The sequence below is a fragment of the Aquarana catesbeiana genome, linkage group LG03 (assembly GCF_042186555.1).
Source record: "Aquarana catesbeiana isolate 2022-GZ linkage group LG03, ASM4218655v1, whole genome shotgun sequence".
NCBI classification, from domain to species: domain Eukaryota; kingdom Metazoa; phylum Chordata; class Amphibia; order Anura; family Ranidae; genus Aquarana; species Aquarana catesbeiana.
In genome coordinates, this window is record NC_133326.1 from 238,207,197 (window position 1) to 238,224,477 (window position 17,281).

Consider the following 17,281-nt stretch of genomic DNA (forward strand, 5'->3'; position numbering starts at 1 on the left):
GAGAGAGAGAGAGAGCAGCGCGAGAGAGAGCGAGAGAGAGAGCGCGAGAGAGAGAGAGCGCGAGAGAGAGAGAGAGCGCGAGAGAGAGAGAGAGCGCGAGAGAGAGAGCGCGAGAGAGAGAGCGCGAGAGAGAGAGAGCGCGAGAGAGAGAGAGCGCGAGAGAGAGAGCGCGAGAGAGAGAGCGCGAGAGAGAGAGCGCGAGAGAGAGAGAGCGCGCGAGAGAGAGAGAGAGAGCGCGAGAGAGAGAGCGCGAGAGAGAGCGCGAGAGAGCGCGAGAGAGAGCGCGAGAGAGCGCGAGAGAGAGCGCGAGAGAGAGCGCGAGAGAGAGCGCGAGAGAGAGCGCGAGAGAGAGAGCGCGAGAGAGAGCGCGAGAGAGAGAGCGCGAGAGAGAGAGCGCGCGAGAGAGAGAGCGCGCGAGAGAGAGAGCGCGAGAGAGAGAGAGAGAGCGCGCGCGAGAGAGAGAGCGCGCGAGAGAGAGCGCGCGCGAGAGAGAGCGCGAGAGAGAGCGCGAGAGAGAGCGCGAGAGAGAGAGCGCGAGAGAGAGCGCGAGAGAGAGAGCGCGAGAGAGAGAGAGCGCGAGAGAGAGCGCGAGAGAGAGAGAGCGCGAGAGAGAGCGCGAGAGAGAGAGCGCGAGAGAGAGAGCGCGAGAGAGAGAGAGCGCAGCGAGAGAGAGAGAGCGCGCGAGAGAGAGCGCGCGAGAGAGAGCGCGCGAGAGAGAGCGCGCGAGAGAGAGCGCGCGAGAGAGAGCGCGCGAGAGAGAGAGAGAGCGCGCGCGAGAGAGAGAGAGCGCGAGAGAGAGCGCGAGAGAGAGAGAGAGAGCGCGAGAGAGCGCGAGAGAGCGCGAGAGAGAGCGCGAGAGAGAGCGCGCGAGAGAGCGCGAGAGAGAGCGCGAGAGAGCGCGCGAGAGAGAGAGCGCGCGAGAGAGAGAGCGCCGCGAGAGAGAGAGCGCGAGAGAGAGAGAGCGCGAGAGAGAGAGAGCGCGCGCGAGAGAGAGAGCGCGCGAGAGAGAGAGAGAGCGCGCGCGAGAGAGAGAGAGCGCGAGAGAGCGCGAGAGAGCGCGAGAGAGCGCGAGAGAGCGCGAGAGAGAGCGCGAGAGAGCGCGAGAGAGAGCGCGCGAGAGAGAGAGCGCGCGAGAGAGAGAGCGCGCGAGAGAGAGAGCGCGCGCGAGAGAGAGAGCGCGCGAGAGAGAGAGCGCGCGAGAGAGAGAGCGCGAGAGAGAGAGAGCGCGAGAGAGAGAGAGAGCGCGCGCGAGAGAGAGCGCGCGCGAGAGAGAGAGCGCGCGAGAGAGAGAGAGAGCGCGAGAGAGAGAGAGCGCGAGAGAGAGAGAGCGCGAGAGAGAGAGAGAGAAAGCGAGAGAGAGAGAGAGAAAGCGAGAGAGAGAGAGAGAGAAAGCGAGAGAGAGAAAGCGAGAGAGAGAAAGCGAGAGAGAGAAAGCGCGAGAGAGAGAGAGCGCGCGAGAGAGAGCGCGCGAGAAAGAGAGCGCGCGAGAAAGAGAGAGCGCGCGAGAGAGCGAGAGAGAGAGAGCGCGAGAGAGAGAGAGCGCGAGAGAGAGAGAGAGAGCGCGCGCTGCGCGCGCGCGAGAGAGAGAGAGCGCGCGCGAGAGAGAGAGCGCGCGCGCGAAAGAGAGCGCGCGCGCGAGAGAGAGAGAGCGCGCGCGAGAGAGAGAGAGAGCGCGCGCGAGAGAGAGAGCGCGAGAGAGAGAGAGAGCGCGAGAGAGAGAGAGAGCGCGAGAGAGAGAGCGCGAGAGAGAGAGCGCGAGAGAGAGAGCGCGAGAGAGAGAGCGAGAGCGCGAGAGAGAGCGCGAGAGAGCGCGAGAGAGCGCGAGAGAGCGCGAGAGAGCGCGAGAGAGCGCGAGAGAGCGCGAGAGAGCGCGAGAGAGCGCGAGAGAGCGCGAGAGAGCGCGAGAGAGAGCGCGAGAGAGAGCGCGAGAGAGAGCGCGAGAGAGAGCGCGAGAGAGAGAGAGAGAGAGAGAAAGCGAGAGAGAGAAAGCGAGAGAGAGAAAGCGAGAGAGAGAAAGCGAGAGAGAGAAAGCGAGAGAGAAAGCGAGAGAGAGAAAGCGAGAGAGAGAAAGCGAGAGAGAGAAAGCGAGAGAGAGAGAGAAAGAGAGAGAAAGAGAGCAAGAGAGAGAAAGAGAGCGAGAGAGAGCGAGCGAGCGAGAGCAAGAGAGAGAGCGAGAGAGAGAGCGCGAGAGAGAGAGAGCGAGAGAGCGAGAGCGAGTGAGAGAGAGAGAACGAGCAAGAGAGAGCGAGCGAGAGCGAGCGGGCGAGAGAGAGCGAGCGAGCGAGCGAGCGAGAGCGAGAGAGAGCGAGAGAGCGAGAGAGCGAGAGAGAGCGAGAGAGAGCGAGAGAGAGCGAGAGAGAGCGAGAGAGAGCGAGAGAGAGCGAGAGAGCGCGAGAGAGAGCGAGAGAGAGAGCGAGAGAGAGCGAGAGAGAGCGAGAGAGAGCGCGAGAGAGAGCGAGAGAGAGCGAGAAAGAAAAAAAGATGTGGGTTAGAAAATGTAGGATAGAGTCAGAGCTTGACTGCAGTATTTGAGAGGGAACAGGGTCCAGGTGGGTGTTTGAAAAAAGTTTAGCAACCGCGTCTATAGTAGCATGGTTGAGGAAGGGAAGTGTTGATTGTACCTGTGGACATGGGGTGTTAAATGGGGTATAACTGCAGCATGGAGATTATCCCAAATCACCAATCACTTCAAAAACAAGATTGATGCTAGCTCTTGGGCAGTGAGCGAGTTAGTGGGTGGAGGCAATGGAGAACGAAGTAGAGTTTTAAAGGTAAAGAAGAGTTGACGGGGACTGGATGGGAAGGGGTTAATGAGAGTGATAAAATAGGTCTGCTTGGCAGTGTGGAGGCAAGAATTTTATTTTTGGAGGGCAGATTTACATTTGATGAAGTCTTTGTGAGACTCAGTCTTACGCCACAGACACTCAAGAGTGTGGCTACATTTTGGTTTCATCTGTTTGTCAGGGTTGTAGGGCTGATTCTGTGTGTAGTAAGAGTGGAGGTGAGCTTGTCCAGGGCGGAAGACAGGGATCTATTGTAGATATTGTATTGTAAACATACATTCAATATAAGTACAAAGAGAGTACAAAGAAGGGCCGGTGCTGTTCCCGGCGGTGCTGATTAAAAAAAAAAAAGAAAAGAAGAATAAGTCCACTGCGAGTCAAATGCGCCCATCAATGCATTTTGAATGATCTCAGAAGCACCCTATACTTATATCAAATTAATGCCGTCTACACAAGTCCAAAGCCTGTTCATACAGGCCTTTTAGCGGGTGGTCAGATGTAAAAGTATCAGGCCTCAGGTTAAAGGCAGGACAAAGTGTGGCACAAAAGTGTAATCTCAGGAGGAGCAGGAGCTGAAGTTGGACTATAAGCTTTGAACCAAAGCATCAGACACTATTTCTTACCCACTCCATGTCCCCTGACACCAGCTGGCTCAATGGCCATCACTGAAAAATGTCAGATCTATGGATAATCTCAGATTTATGGATTATCATGTCATTTATGGGTATTCTTAGACACACACAAATCATAATTACATAACATATGAGATACAAACAATTGCAAAAGATACATTACTAGATGAAAAGATTTCTTAAACAGTTTGCTTTAATTATCAGCAAAGAAATAAAGCCATTAATTATCTACACTGTGATTGTAGAGTGTACACTTCTATTTAATAAAAAATATTCAGAGAAGAAAAATAAAAATTATATTACAAGCATTGACAGTTTAAAAGCCAAGCTAGTATTGTGAGATGGAAAGTAGCAATGCTTTGCTGCAAAAAGCTTGTTTTTTGTCTGGGAACTCAAAAAACTACCGACTGTCATTTTGTTGCCCACCTTTTCCTGGATGGGCCACTATCACAGGACGGTAACAACTATTTGGTCCCTGAAAGCCTTAGCAAAAAATCCAAAAGGAACAGACATCTTAGATTCACCACTGTACACATTCTTCCCACTGTCACCAATACCCAAAAAAAGCCATAGAAGCTTTTCAGGATTTATGAACAGACTGTCTCCATATAAACATTGAAAGGCCTTTCCGCCCCTTAAAAAAAGAAAAAAAAAAAAAAAAAAAAAAAAAAGGACGTCAAATATCTAAAATTTCTGTCAACTGGTTAAACACCTGCATAAACTAGCCTACGGTTAAATTGAAATATCATTAATTTGTTGTATTTTTATGGTTTTGGAGTATACTGGTCTTTTAAGACATAAAATATACTGTTGAAAGGCACTGCAAACATAAAATGAAATTTTTAAACATATTTGTTTTTTTCCTACAGATAAATGTTCCTGCTGACTGCTAAAAAAAATATGAGCTGTCTGTCGCTACAGGCAACCAAACTTGTCTAGACAGATTCTGCTCGCCTGACATGGTAAGCAGCTGGCTGCAGTTTAATGAGGAACTTGAATATATTTGAGCAAAGGCTCTGTGTTAGAGGCATGAAATGTAAATAAAATGTGTGCGCTTTCTAGCTGCTGACACTATATAGTCCTACGCACTGTTAAGTTTAGCAGCAGGAAATCTACTGAACAGTTTACTATGCACTTCCTTAAGCCATTAAATAGGAAATCCAAAAAAAAAAAAATGTGTTTTTCTTTGTAATTTTCAAAATCGATCACACCTCGATTTTCAGGCATGAGTTCAACTATACATATTCTAAACAGCTTAGGCTTCATGCACACGGCCGTACAGTGTGCAAAGCTTGCATAATCACTCTCCTGGGACCTGCAACTGCTGTGTACAGACGCCTACTGAGATGAATTAGAATCCGAGGCTGTGCGTGGTTATGTAGCAGGGGTTGCGTAAAGCACAAGCATGGATGTATGGTCAAAATGCACACTATCTGTGTCTGGAGTATAAGTCAGGCATGCTTTACCCCCCCAGTGCAAAACCACATACAGTACAACATACAATGCAAAATTCAATTGCCGTCTGTACACAGCAGCTGCAGGTGCCAAGAGTGTGAATATGCAGGCTCTGCACACTATGTGTGCATGAAGCCTAATAAGGTTACATTCACACTGGTAATTAGGGCCGATGCAAATAGTAGCTGCAGGAATCAGAGATCCCTGCTATGGCTCCCAGTGGCTAGGTGCAGACGCTGGCCGTGCTCTCTATAATGAAAGGTCGCCAGAGGTTCAACTATTCATGGCTATGCAGAGAGCCACAAATAAGTGCGGCCACTAGCGACCTGTCATAACAGTGAACAGGGCTGGCAAGCGCACCTAGCCTCTCCGATTCCTGCCACCAGTCCTTATCGCTGGGCTTGGTGTAAATGTAGCCTTAGTTGTTTAGAAAATGTACTAAGAACTAGCAAACAGGTAATTTGTCTCCTTCGTTGATGTACACTGATGAGGCGGCACTGATGGGCACCGATAGGTGGCAGTGATGGGCACTGATGTGTGGCGGTGATGGGCACTGATGGGTGGTGGTGATGGGCACTGATGGGTGGTGGTGATGGGCACTGATTGGCACCACTGGTGGGCATTGATAGGTGGCACTTGTGGGCACTGACAGGTGGCACTTGTGGGCACTGACAGGTGGCAATGACAGATGGCACCTGTTGGCACAGATGAGGCATATGTGCCTCCTTCCTCTATGGGACCGATGTCCCTTTGACATAAGCCGGTGATCGGCTTGTTTTTCCGATCACCGAGGTTTTGTTTACATCATGTGATCAGCTGTCATTGGCTGACAGCTGATCACATGGTAAGGGGCCGGCCCCTTACTCGGATCTGTGATTATCCGAGTCTCTGTGACTCGGTGATCACAACGCGCACACCGCGCGCCCTGCAGGGTGCGCGCGGTGCGCGTACACAGGGGAGGACGTCCCATGACGGCCTTCCGGAAATCGAGGTCCGCGCTGTAGCCGTCATTCAGCTATGGCCCGGACCTCAAGTGGTTAAATGAGTATAGGGGGTGTGCACACCCGCCGCGTCCCTAAGGAGCCGATGTTTGTGCCTGGCAGCTGCGATCTCCACCGAGCACCAGCGATCGCACTTAACAGAGTGAGGACGGGGATTTGTGTGTGTAAACACACAAATCAACATCCTGTCAGGGGAGAGGAGACAGATCGTGTGTTCCTAGTATACAGAAACAACTATCGGTCTCCTCCAAGTCAGTCCCATCCCCCCACAGTTAGAACACATAGTAAGGGAACACATTTAGCCTCTTGATCACCCGCCAGTGTTAACCCCTTCCCTGCCAGTAACATTTATACAGTAATCAATGCATTTTTATAGCACTAATCGCTGTATAAACGTCAATGGTCCTAAAAACGTGTCAAAAGTGTGCGAACTGTCCGCCGCAATCCCGATAAAAAAAAAGAAAAAAAAAAAAAAAAAGCCATAAATCTATCCCCTATCTTGTAGACAATATTACTCATGCGCAAACCAATCAATATATGCTTACTATGATTATTTTACCAAAAATATGTAGACGAATACATATCGGCCTAAACTGATGAAGAAATTTGTTTTTGTTTTGTTTTTTTTTTCATTGGGATATTTGTTATAGCAAAAAGTAAAAAAATATTGTGTTTTTTTCAAAACTGTTGCTGTTTTGTTTATAGTGGAGGAAAATAAAAAAAAAAAAAAAAAAAAAGCAGGAGGTGATCAAATACCACCAAAAGAAAGCTCTATTTGTGGGGAAAAAAAGGACATAAATTTTGTTTAGGCACAACGTCGCACGACCGCGCAATTCTGTTAAAGCGACGCAGTCCCGTATCACAAAAAATGGCATGGTCAGGAAGGGGGTAAATCCTTCCGGGGCTGGGCTGAAGTGGTTAATACACTGAACTTTTTGTCTTCTGGTTTCTGCTGGTATTGCTCTCCAGGCTGCTAGAAAGATCCCCGGCAAAGGGCACTTGGTACTCTGCCTGGGACAGGAGCTACAGAGGAAGCATTGGCTTATGCAGTTCCTGCTTGCTCCGCGGCCGCTTGCTTCCTCCATTGCCGGCGCTTGGTTCCCTGCACTCTGATGCTCTGGGATGGTGGGTCGGCAACCTATTGATCATGATCTGGGCTTGTCGACCCGCCATCTCTGAGCATGAGGTCGGAGGCCATAAGTTGAGCACCCTTGATGAGATAAGACCGCTTGCTTGTATTTTTTACATAACATGAAAATAAAAGAAGAAGATGATTATAAAGGTTTTTTTTTAGGTCTGTATTCTTACATAACAAACATTTAAAAATATGTATGCAGAGAAAGAAAATTAGGAAATAGGCAGGATGTAATGTTAAATGTAATCTAGGCAAGTGGAAAGTATAGTAACCAATACAACCTGTAAAAATTCCCCTCTTAATAACTGCACACTATGGTTGCTTTTTTAATACTTTCCAGAACAGAAGATACTAGAATGAGTGATAGCATTCCTCACAGTTTTTGTAAATATTTTATTATATCTTTTCATGTGACAACACTGAAGAAATTTTACTTTGCTACAATGTAAAGTAGTGAGTGTACAGCTTGTATCACAGTTTAAATTTACTGTCCCCTCAAAATAACTCAACACACAGCCATTAATGTCTAAACTGCTGGCAACAAGAGTGAGTACACCCCTAAATGAAAATGTCCAAATTGGGCCCAATTAGCCATTTTCCCTCCCTGGTGTCATGTAACTCATTAGTGTTATAAGGTCTCAGGTGTGCAGGTGTGAATGGGGAGCAGAGGTGTTAAATTTGGTGTTATCGCTCTCACTCTCTCATACTGGTCACTGGAAGCTCAACATGGCACCTCATGGCAAAGAACTCTCCGTCACATGAAAAGCTATAATAAAATATTCACAAAAAAGTGAGGGGTGTACTCACTTCTGTGAGATACTGTATAATCACACGTATAGGTTGGAATTGATGTATTTTTTCATCCTCACCTACTATGTATCTATGTAACAGAAAATACCTGTTGATTTGCCAGAATCACAGTCTCCTTGTCTCTTCCTGTGCGCTTAAAAGAAAACCCAAGGAAGCTTATTCTTATTATATAAACTACTAGTCCCATCAATCCACGATGTAATGGAGATGAACAAAGGCAGACACATTTGAAGTCCAGCCTGTGTGACAACTATGGCTCCCTTTATAAATAAAATGAAGGGGGATAAAAGCATAGATTAAAAAAAAGAAAAAAAAAAAAAAAAAAAAAAGGAGCAGGAAGGTGGTGTGGATCACTAAGTGAAAATAGGGAAAACAAAAGCCTGAAAACAGAAAACTAATGAGGCCACTACATCGGTAAATTGAAATATTACATTTATGTTATTTGGTTTAGATACATTTTAAAGTCTTTTCAATAAATAAAGTCAAGAGGTTCTGCTATTCATAGCTTACCAATCTCTCCTGCTGGAGCTCTTCCCGTAGGACACGGTCTTCAGGTAAAACATCACAAAGGAGAAAAAAATTTTCTTGTTGTTCTATGGATTGATGGAAAAATATAATAACTGTAGAGTACAGTGAAACCTTTATACCATACATAGGCTAGAATAATGGCAGATTTTTTTAAGAAACCCCATGCTTAAGAAAAGCATCTTTACTGTTCTCCTTAAAACAGTGCAGATTTCAATTAATGTTAACTAGTCTGGAAAATGGCATACAAGACCCCTTTCACACTGAGCCACAGCCAGCTTGAGCGGTAAAGGGCCGCCAGTTTTAGCGGCGCTTACCGCTGTTTTAGCAGCGCTATTCGGCCGCTAGCAGGGCACTTTTAACCCCCACTAGCGGCCAAAGAAAGGATTAAATGTACCCATTCATTTCAATGGACACCGCTCCTCCACTGCCCCAAAAATGCTGCTTGCAGGGTCTCCTTTTTTTTTTTTTTTTTTTTTTTTTTTTAACATCTTGCCAGCACTCGGGCTTTCACATTGGAGTGGCAGGGGTGGAGTTTTTCAGGCGCTTTACAGGTGCTATTTTTAGCCCTGAAAAACGTCTGTGTGAAAGGGGTCTTACATATGTACAGTATAGGACCTAGTGTAAATTTTGAATTAGGCCACCTTTCAAAGTAACACGTTTGGTGCAGATCCTGCCCAGCTGAGAGCTGATTTGTGATGTTCCTTCCTCCAAAACAGAGCTTTGTGAGGAAGCTTTTAAGGGTGTTCATGTGTTCCCTGCACTTGGCCTTGTGAAAAACACATAACATGGACAAGCTCAGTAGATCACTGCATTAAGCACTAGAACATGAGGATATCCACACAAATCTGACAAGCCTCAAAACATTTATTGAAGTGCAAATAAAAAGCTGTACATATGCCATATGTAAACCAAGCAAACTGAGGGTAGCCAGTACCCCATGCAGCAACAGGTCACCCCCATTAGCGGCAGAGAGCCCCTAATGGGGGTGGAGGAAAGGCAATCTGGTGGCGAGACATTATGCTCAATTTAGGAAACAGCTCAATGACAAAAAAAAAAAAAAAAAAAAAGGGAGGAGGATTCAGCAGACATATGGCTTTTTTTTTTTACAATAGTTTGTTTTCAGGGAAGCAGATGGGCCCTGTTTGGCCATTGCATTTGTGGCCGCCAGAAGTCCACCTGGAGCAGTAACAATTTACAGTACTTTTCAGCAGCAGAGCTTTGTTTTGAGTCACTGTGCCACCCTGAGATATGTTTAACAGCGCCATGATTAGGTGTCATTGCGTTACAATGATGAAGGGGGGTATAAGTCTGGGTACTCCCTGGGGCAGTGGCCCAGTTGCAGCAATCATATATGCAACCACTGAACCGCTTCCACCCAGTGTGTAATAATCAAGGCCATTTATAGGCCCCATTTATGTGACATAAAGGAGAGGTGTGACTGCTGATGTAACTAGCACGGTACGCCCAATTATGCCACAAATTACCCGTCTAGCAAGGAGTTTGATACCTCACATTTATAGAGAAAAGAAAACAGAGTTAGTTACCTGGTAACTCAATTGTTATTAATTTTCCTAGACAGCATGCGAGAGATGGATCTGCTCACCCAACAGGAAATATCATCCACCATTATTAAAAAAAAAAAAAAAAAAAAAAAGCACAACAACTCACCCTTGTGCCTCAGTAATAAAAAAAAGCACTGAACAAACAAAAGGTAATAAAAACTATATAAAAAAAATAAATAAAATAAAGCACCTCCTACTTATATACAAAAATAGGGAGGGAATCCATGCTGTCCTGAAGATTCCTACAAATTGAGTTACCAGGTAACTCACTGTTTTCTCAAGTCATCTTTCAGGACAGGAGAGAGGATAAGCAAGAAACACCTTAGGGTGGGGTTCTACTGCTTGCAGAACCTATTCCATATGGCTTATTCCTGAAAGGAGAGTTTGGCCATACTGATGTGTCAAAACACCATGAAAATTAGGCCAGGTGATAGCTCTATAGAGTTGTTGAAGCAAACCACTTTCTCTGTCCATGCTAAGGGCCACAGACTTGTGCAATTACCTCTAAATCCACAGAGAGGTTCTGTTTCTAAAACTATGTAGAGCAGCCTTTCTTAAAGTATAACTAAAGGCCATTTAGTAAGTGATATTCACACTTTGTTTGTCCAGTTTACCATTATCATTGAAAGTAAACGAAAACCCAAAATTTTGGGTTGTCCCCAGAAAAGTAAGAGGGGAAATCTTCCAATGGGGACACCAGTTCTGGGGATCCATGGATCCCCAACAAATTCCCTTAATTTGCAGTAATTTCCTTTCATTCCTCTTTGGACTATGAGACAGGAAGTGAAGCTAATGCCGCATACACACGAGCGGACTTTCTGGCAGACTCGGTCTGGCGGACCGGACTCCGTCGGACAATTCGAACCTGTGTGGGCTCCAGCGGACTTTTTTTTTTCAACAAAAGTCAGACGGACCTAGATATAAAACATGTTTCAAATCTTTCCGACGGACTCAAGTCCGGTCGAAAAATCCGCTCGTCTGTATGCTAGTCCGACGGACTAAAACCGACACTAGGGCAGCTTCTGGCTACTGGCTATCAACTTCCTTATTTTAGTCCGGTCGTACAGCATCACGTACAAATCCGTCGGACTTTGGTGTGACCGTGTGTAGGCAAGTCTGTTCGTTAGGAAAGTCCGTTGGAAGTCCGCCGAAAGTCCGTCGGAAAGACTGTCAGACCTAGTCCGTCGAAAAGTCCGCTCGTGTGTACGTGGCATAAAAGTCTCCCCAACGGGACACAGATGGTGAAAAAAAAAAAATTAATAAAATTATTTAATAAACCATACTAAATTCATGCGATCCACATATACATTGTAATGTGCCACAGAATTACCCCATTGACAGATGTCAAAGGAAGGGGGAAAACGAAACATATTAAACATAACAAAAATATAAACCAATACATAAATATAAATTCCCCCTTATATATCTGCACACTCAATTATAAATGCTATTAAATTATCCATCTATAGATGCATGATAAACAAAGTGCATTTGGAATATGCCAAAACAGTGCCTACACTGTCGAACTAATTAAATTAAAAAGGGGAGAAATAAAACTGCCCTTACAATATATTGTGTCAGACACTGCATAGGCCTTCCAAAAATAACACACAACAATGTAAATGTATACAATAAAAGCTCGAACTTATGACAATTACAACAATTAAAGACATCCGAAGTGACAGAATAGGCATATACAACTATGTACTCAAAATATAGCCCACTTACAACCAGCTTTTATTGTATACATTTACATTGTTGTGTGTTATTTTTGGAAGGCCTATGCAGTGTCTAACACGATGTATTATAAGGGCAGTTTTATTTCTCCCCTTTTTAATTTACCGTATTTATCGGCATATAACACGCACAGGCTTATAACACGCACATTCATTTTAAGAGGGAAGTTTCAGGAAAAAACTTAAATATTAAATAAGGAACTTTGAAGCAAAATAAGGGTCAGTGCCCATCTGCAGCCTCACCATTGCCTCAATGCAGCCTGATTAATGCCCACCTGCAGCCTCACAAGTGCCATCAATGCAGCCTTATTAGTCCACATCAATACAGCCTCACCATTGCCATCAACGCAGCAGCCTCGCCATTGCCATAAATGCAGCAGCCTCGCCATTGCCATAAATGCAGCAGCCTCGCCATTGCCATCTATTGACTTCCTATTACAGAGGCCGCCAAGTAAACAGGAGATTCTCACTGTATGTAATCTGATGGCGCCCCCCCGTTGCCTCCGAGGCAGCTGAAATTGAAGTATTGGCGTATAACACGCACACGCTATTTGCACTCGATTTTCATGGTGAAAAAGTGAGTGTTATACGCCAATAAATACAGTAATTAGTTCGACAGTGTAGGCACTGTTTTGGCATATTCCAAATGCACTTTGTTTATCATGCATCTATAGATGGATAATTTAATAGCATTTATAATTGAGTGTGCAGATATACTGTATAAGGGGGAATTTATATTTATGTATTGGTTTATATTTTGTTATGTTTAATATGTTTCATTTTCCCCCTTCCTTTGACATCTGTCAATGGGGTAATTCTGTGGCACATTACAATGTATATGTGGATCGAATGAATTTAGTATGATTTATTCGAATATTTGAAACAAATTATTGCGATCATCCAGAATTTTATTGAAATGTTAGAGTTTTTTAATCCTACACGGTTTTCTCACCAGCATTTCACACCTTCTGGGTCTCTGAAGGTTAAACATGTAACGGGGGTGGAGCTTTTCTTTTCTTATTTCTTTCTTGCCCTTTACTTTTTGTCAGGTGTTTCAGATATTTTTAATTGCTATTCATGTTGTAACAACCTTCAACTTAGCTATGAATAAGCATCAGTTGATGTGAAGCGCGTTAGCAGTTATCCTACATTATCCACTTTTTATGTGACCTATTTGCACTTATTTTTTATCACAATAAAGGTGCTTTTTTCTTCACGGAAGTGCGGCCTTCCAGATTTTTCTCCCTTGTAAAATCCTTTTCTTGGACTACATCATGGGACACAGAGCCTTAAGTAATTACTTAATGGGTTAGAGGCCACCTTCAGGTGTTGACACTGGTAAACCCAATCAAAGGAAGTTTACTCCCTATATAACCCCTCCTCCTTCCAGGAGCACATCAGTTTTTGTAGTAAAGCAATATATTTAAATCCCCAAAAAAGAGGGGAGGGACCTCTGTGTCCCATGATGTACTCCAAGAAAAAGATTTTACAGGTAAGCTGTAATAAAAATCCTATTTTCTTTATCGTACATCATGGGACACAGAGCCTTAAATAATTACTTAATGGGATGTCCCATAGCAATGCCACTTGAGGGGTGGGAGAAACAACCCGCAGGGTACACCCAGACTTGAGGATCTACAGTATACTGCTGCTTGCAGCACAATGCGCCCGAAGGCGATATCTTTATACCTCCTTACATTCACCTGATAACATTTTGTGAATGTATGCACTGAATACCAAATTGCGGCCTTACAGATCTGAGCAATGGAGGCCTGATGACGCACTGCCCAAGAAGCACTAACCGACCTGGTAGAATGCGCCTTAACTTGAAACAGGGGAATCTTACCCCTTAAATCATAAGTTTGAATTATCACTTGTCGAATCCACTTAGCAACAGTGGATTTCGACGCTGCCTATCATTTCTTAGGACCCTCTGGCAGAATAAATAAGACATCAGTCTTACGAATCTGTGCAGTTTTCTTTAAATAGATTTTTACTGCTCTCACCACATCAAGACAATGTAGTGACCTTTCTTCCCTGGAACATGGTTTTGGAAAAAACAATGGCAGGACAATATCTTGGTTCAGGTGAAAACCTGAAAATTCCTTTTGGCAAAAAGCCTGGACGAGGGCGTAACACCAGTCTGTCCTCATGAAAAATCAAATATGGCTCTTTACAAGAAAGAGCAGCCAATTCTGAAACCCTCCTTGCTGAGGATATAGCAACCAAAAATACCAACTTCCTTGTCAGAAGGACTAGCGAAATATGTTGTATCGGTTCAAATGGCTGTTTTTGTAACACAAACAAAACTAAGTTTAAGTCCCAAGGGTTCAAGGGAAGTTTGACACCCCTTGTATAAAGCCCCGGACTAAAAAAAAAAAAAAAAAAAAAAAAAAAAAAAAAAAAAAAAAGGAGTAGCAAGTGGTCTTTGAAATAAGACCGATAAAGCGGAGACTTGGCCTTTAATAGTACTTAAGGTCAATTTCATTTCTACTCCTAATTGTAGAAAGGCAAGAATTTTGCCTATGATATAATCTCCAAGGGTGCCAACCCTTGGATTCACACCAGGAAACATAAGCCTTCCAGATTTTAATATCTAGTTCTGGAAGCTGGCTTCCTAGCATTAATCAGGGTAGAGATAACTGACCCGGAAAGCCCACGTTTCTTTAGAATGTGGGTTTCAATAGCCAAGCTGTTAAATTTAGAGAGCATAAGGAAGGATGGAACATCGGTCCCTGAGAGAGCATATCTGGCTGTAGTGAGAGGGACCATGGGCCCTCCACTGCCATCATCTTTACGATTTCTGTGTACCGTGACCTTCTTGGCCATGCTGGTGCTACCAGAATTATCATCGGCTTTCTTTCCAGCTTGATCCTGCAAAGAAGTCGAGGCAGCAACTGAATAGGGGAATGTATAGGTCAGTGAGAACTGATCCCATGGGGTTATCAACGCACCCGTTCCGCATGCGAATGGATCCCTTGTTCTGGCCACAAAGTTGACCAACTTCGTGTTGAACCTGGATGCTAGAAGATTCACGTCCGGAGTCCCCCATCTTTGGCCAACAGCCTGAAATATGTCGGGGTGAAGAGACCATTACCCTGGGAATAACTGCTGGGGACTTAAGTAGTCCGCCTGCCAATTCTCTACTCCCGGAATGAAGATTGCAGAAAGGCATGGAACATGCCTTTCTGCCAAAGTTAGAATATGGTTCACCTCTCTCTGCAGAGAGACTTTTGGTGCCCCATTGGTAATTGATATAGGCCACAGCTGTGGCATTGTCAGATTGAATCCTGACAGGACAATCCCGTAACCTGAAAGTCCAGGCCTTTAGAGCCAGACGTACTGCCCGAATCTCTAGGATGTTGATGGGCAAGATTCTTTCGGTTCTTGACCACTGTCCTTGGACAGTTGTCTTTTCTAGTACTGCTCCCCAGCCTAAAAGGCTGGAATCAGTCGTTACCACTTTCCAGGTGACTGGTCTGAAGGATTTTCCTTCCAGCAGATTCTGGGTTAATAACCACCAAGTGAGGCTTTGGGCCACTCTTGGGGACAGCCGCATTGACAAGTCTAAAGCTTGAATTGTTTTGTTCCAAGCAGACAGGACACTGTTTTGCAAGTCTTGAATGGAACTGGGCATAGGGAACTGCTTCGAATGAAGCCACCATGGTTCCTAGCAACCTCATGCAGAGGCGAATGGAGGGATTGCCATTTGACCTGACCTTCCGCACCAGCTCTCTTATGGAGTCGATCTTTGCTTGAGGCAAGAACACCCTTTCCTGAAACTATAAAAAATGTAGCGCAAAAATGATGTATGCTCTGTGTAAAGTGCAAAGAGAAAAATGGAAACAAATATGGGGAATAAACCCAATTGGGGACAATCAGTTACAAAGTGCAAAGTCCAAAATGTGTACATAAATAAACAAAGTCCAAAGGGAAGCCATGATGATGAAGAGTCAATCTTCTATCGTGTAAATGACCTTATGTGACTTCAACAGTGGTGAATGCAAGGAATGGAAATAAGGTACTCTTACCGAATAAGGTGGACCTAGATGCCAGCGACACTAGGTCAGTAAGGCTTGAATAATCGAATCAGTGGCTCCCTCGGAAGAAGATGGAAGTCTGGGTCTCCACAGATGTCATCAAACAGCCTTATGAAGCTCTGCAGGACTGGAGGTAAAGAATATCCAGGAAACACACCAGAGCAACTCTCTCCAAAGTAAGCCTCCACCCCGAAGGGGGCCACCCCTGGCCGTGGGGCTTACAAGTGGTCACAAATGGTTGGGCACCCCAGAGGGAGAGGCGGGTGGGACCAAGCAATACCTGATTACAATAGTTTTTGTAGGATACAAATAACCAGAGGGCTCCCAAAAGTTAGGAGATGTCTGGGCTGTGTCTATGATCAGACCCAAGTACTCCAGCCTTTTTAGCAGTATTAAAGAAGATTTCTCTAGGTTGAGAATCCAACTCAAACTTTTCAGATAGTTGGTTGTGGTGCATACGCTTTGCTCCAAACAAGTCACTGATTGATCTATAAATAATAGATCGTCTAGGTACGCTACGACTGTTATGCCCTGTGCCCTTAACCTGGCTAGAGGTGGGGCCAGCACCTTGGTGAACACCCGGGGGGCTGTGGCTAGTCCAAAAGGCAGGGCTACAAACTGGACATGCTGCTGTTCTAACTTGAACTGCAGAAACTTTTGAGGAGCAGGAAATATAGGGACATGCAGATATGCATCCCTGATGTCGACTGACGCCAGAAGTTCTCTTCCTAGAAGGATAGAAACTACCGACCTAGTTGTCTCCATGCGAAAGGAGCGGTTCTTCAGGAATTGATTTAGCTTTCTTAGATCTAGAATGGGTCTGACGTCTCCATTTGGTTTTGGTACCATGAAAAGATTTGAATAAAACCCCAGACCTTGCTCTTTTGTGGGGATCTGTACGATCACCCCTTGAGATATTAAATTGGTCTAGAGCCTGAAACAGAGATTGTTTCTGCTCTAGATCTTTGGGAACGCTTGATCTCAGGAAACGAGACGGTGGAAAGTCCCGAAATTCCACCTTGTACCCCAGCTTTACCATGGAGATGACCCATCTGTCCTGAATTTCCTTTTTCCAGACTTCTGAAAATTTCAGAAGTCTTACCCCCCACCTTGGTGAGGGGGGTTGCCTCTTCATGATGAGGCTTTAGGATTCTGTTTTGCAGATTTCCTACCCCAGGGCTTCTTTTGAGCCTGGGTCTGACCCTGAGGTTTTCCTCTAGAGTCCGACGGCGGAGGCTGTCGCCACTGCCTAGAGGCGGAAGCCCCTGGCGCAGGAGAAGGAGCCCATTTAAATGAAGGGCATTTATATTTTCTTTTGACTGGTAAAAGAGAACTTTTCCCACTAGAAATTGTCTTGATGTATTTATCCAAGTCTTCTCCAAATAGTCGCTCCCCATGAAAGGGGAACCCAGTTAGGAGGTTTTTACATGGTGTTTCAGCTGACAGATCCCCTGCTGATCAGAAATAAATCTGGCCCATGCGAAAGGGGTCTTTCAAGAGTCCACACCTAGTGGTAAATTAAAACTGCTGACATCTTGAGACTGGAAGTGTATTTAGAGCAATCAGATGTTCAAAAACCTGCACGTGTTAATGAGCATT

General features: G+C 45.2%; 1 protein-coding gene across 2 annotated transcripts in view; it reads right to left on the minus strand.

Annotated features, from left to right (window-relative positions):
* The window catches only part of ZNF277 (zinc finger protein 277), a 137,802-nt gene that overhangs the window by 75,818 nt on the left and 44,703 nt on the right, over positions 1 to 17,281 (minus strand). For both annotated transcript variants that reach the window (XM_073619892.1, XM_073619891.1), the window contains one exon: positions 8,327 to 8,409. In XM_073619892.1, coding sequence (XP_073475993.1) covers positions 8,327 to 8,409 — 83 coding nt within the window. The remainder of the gene's footprint in view (positions 1 to 8,326; positions 8,410 to 17,281) is intronic.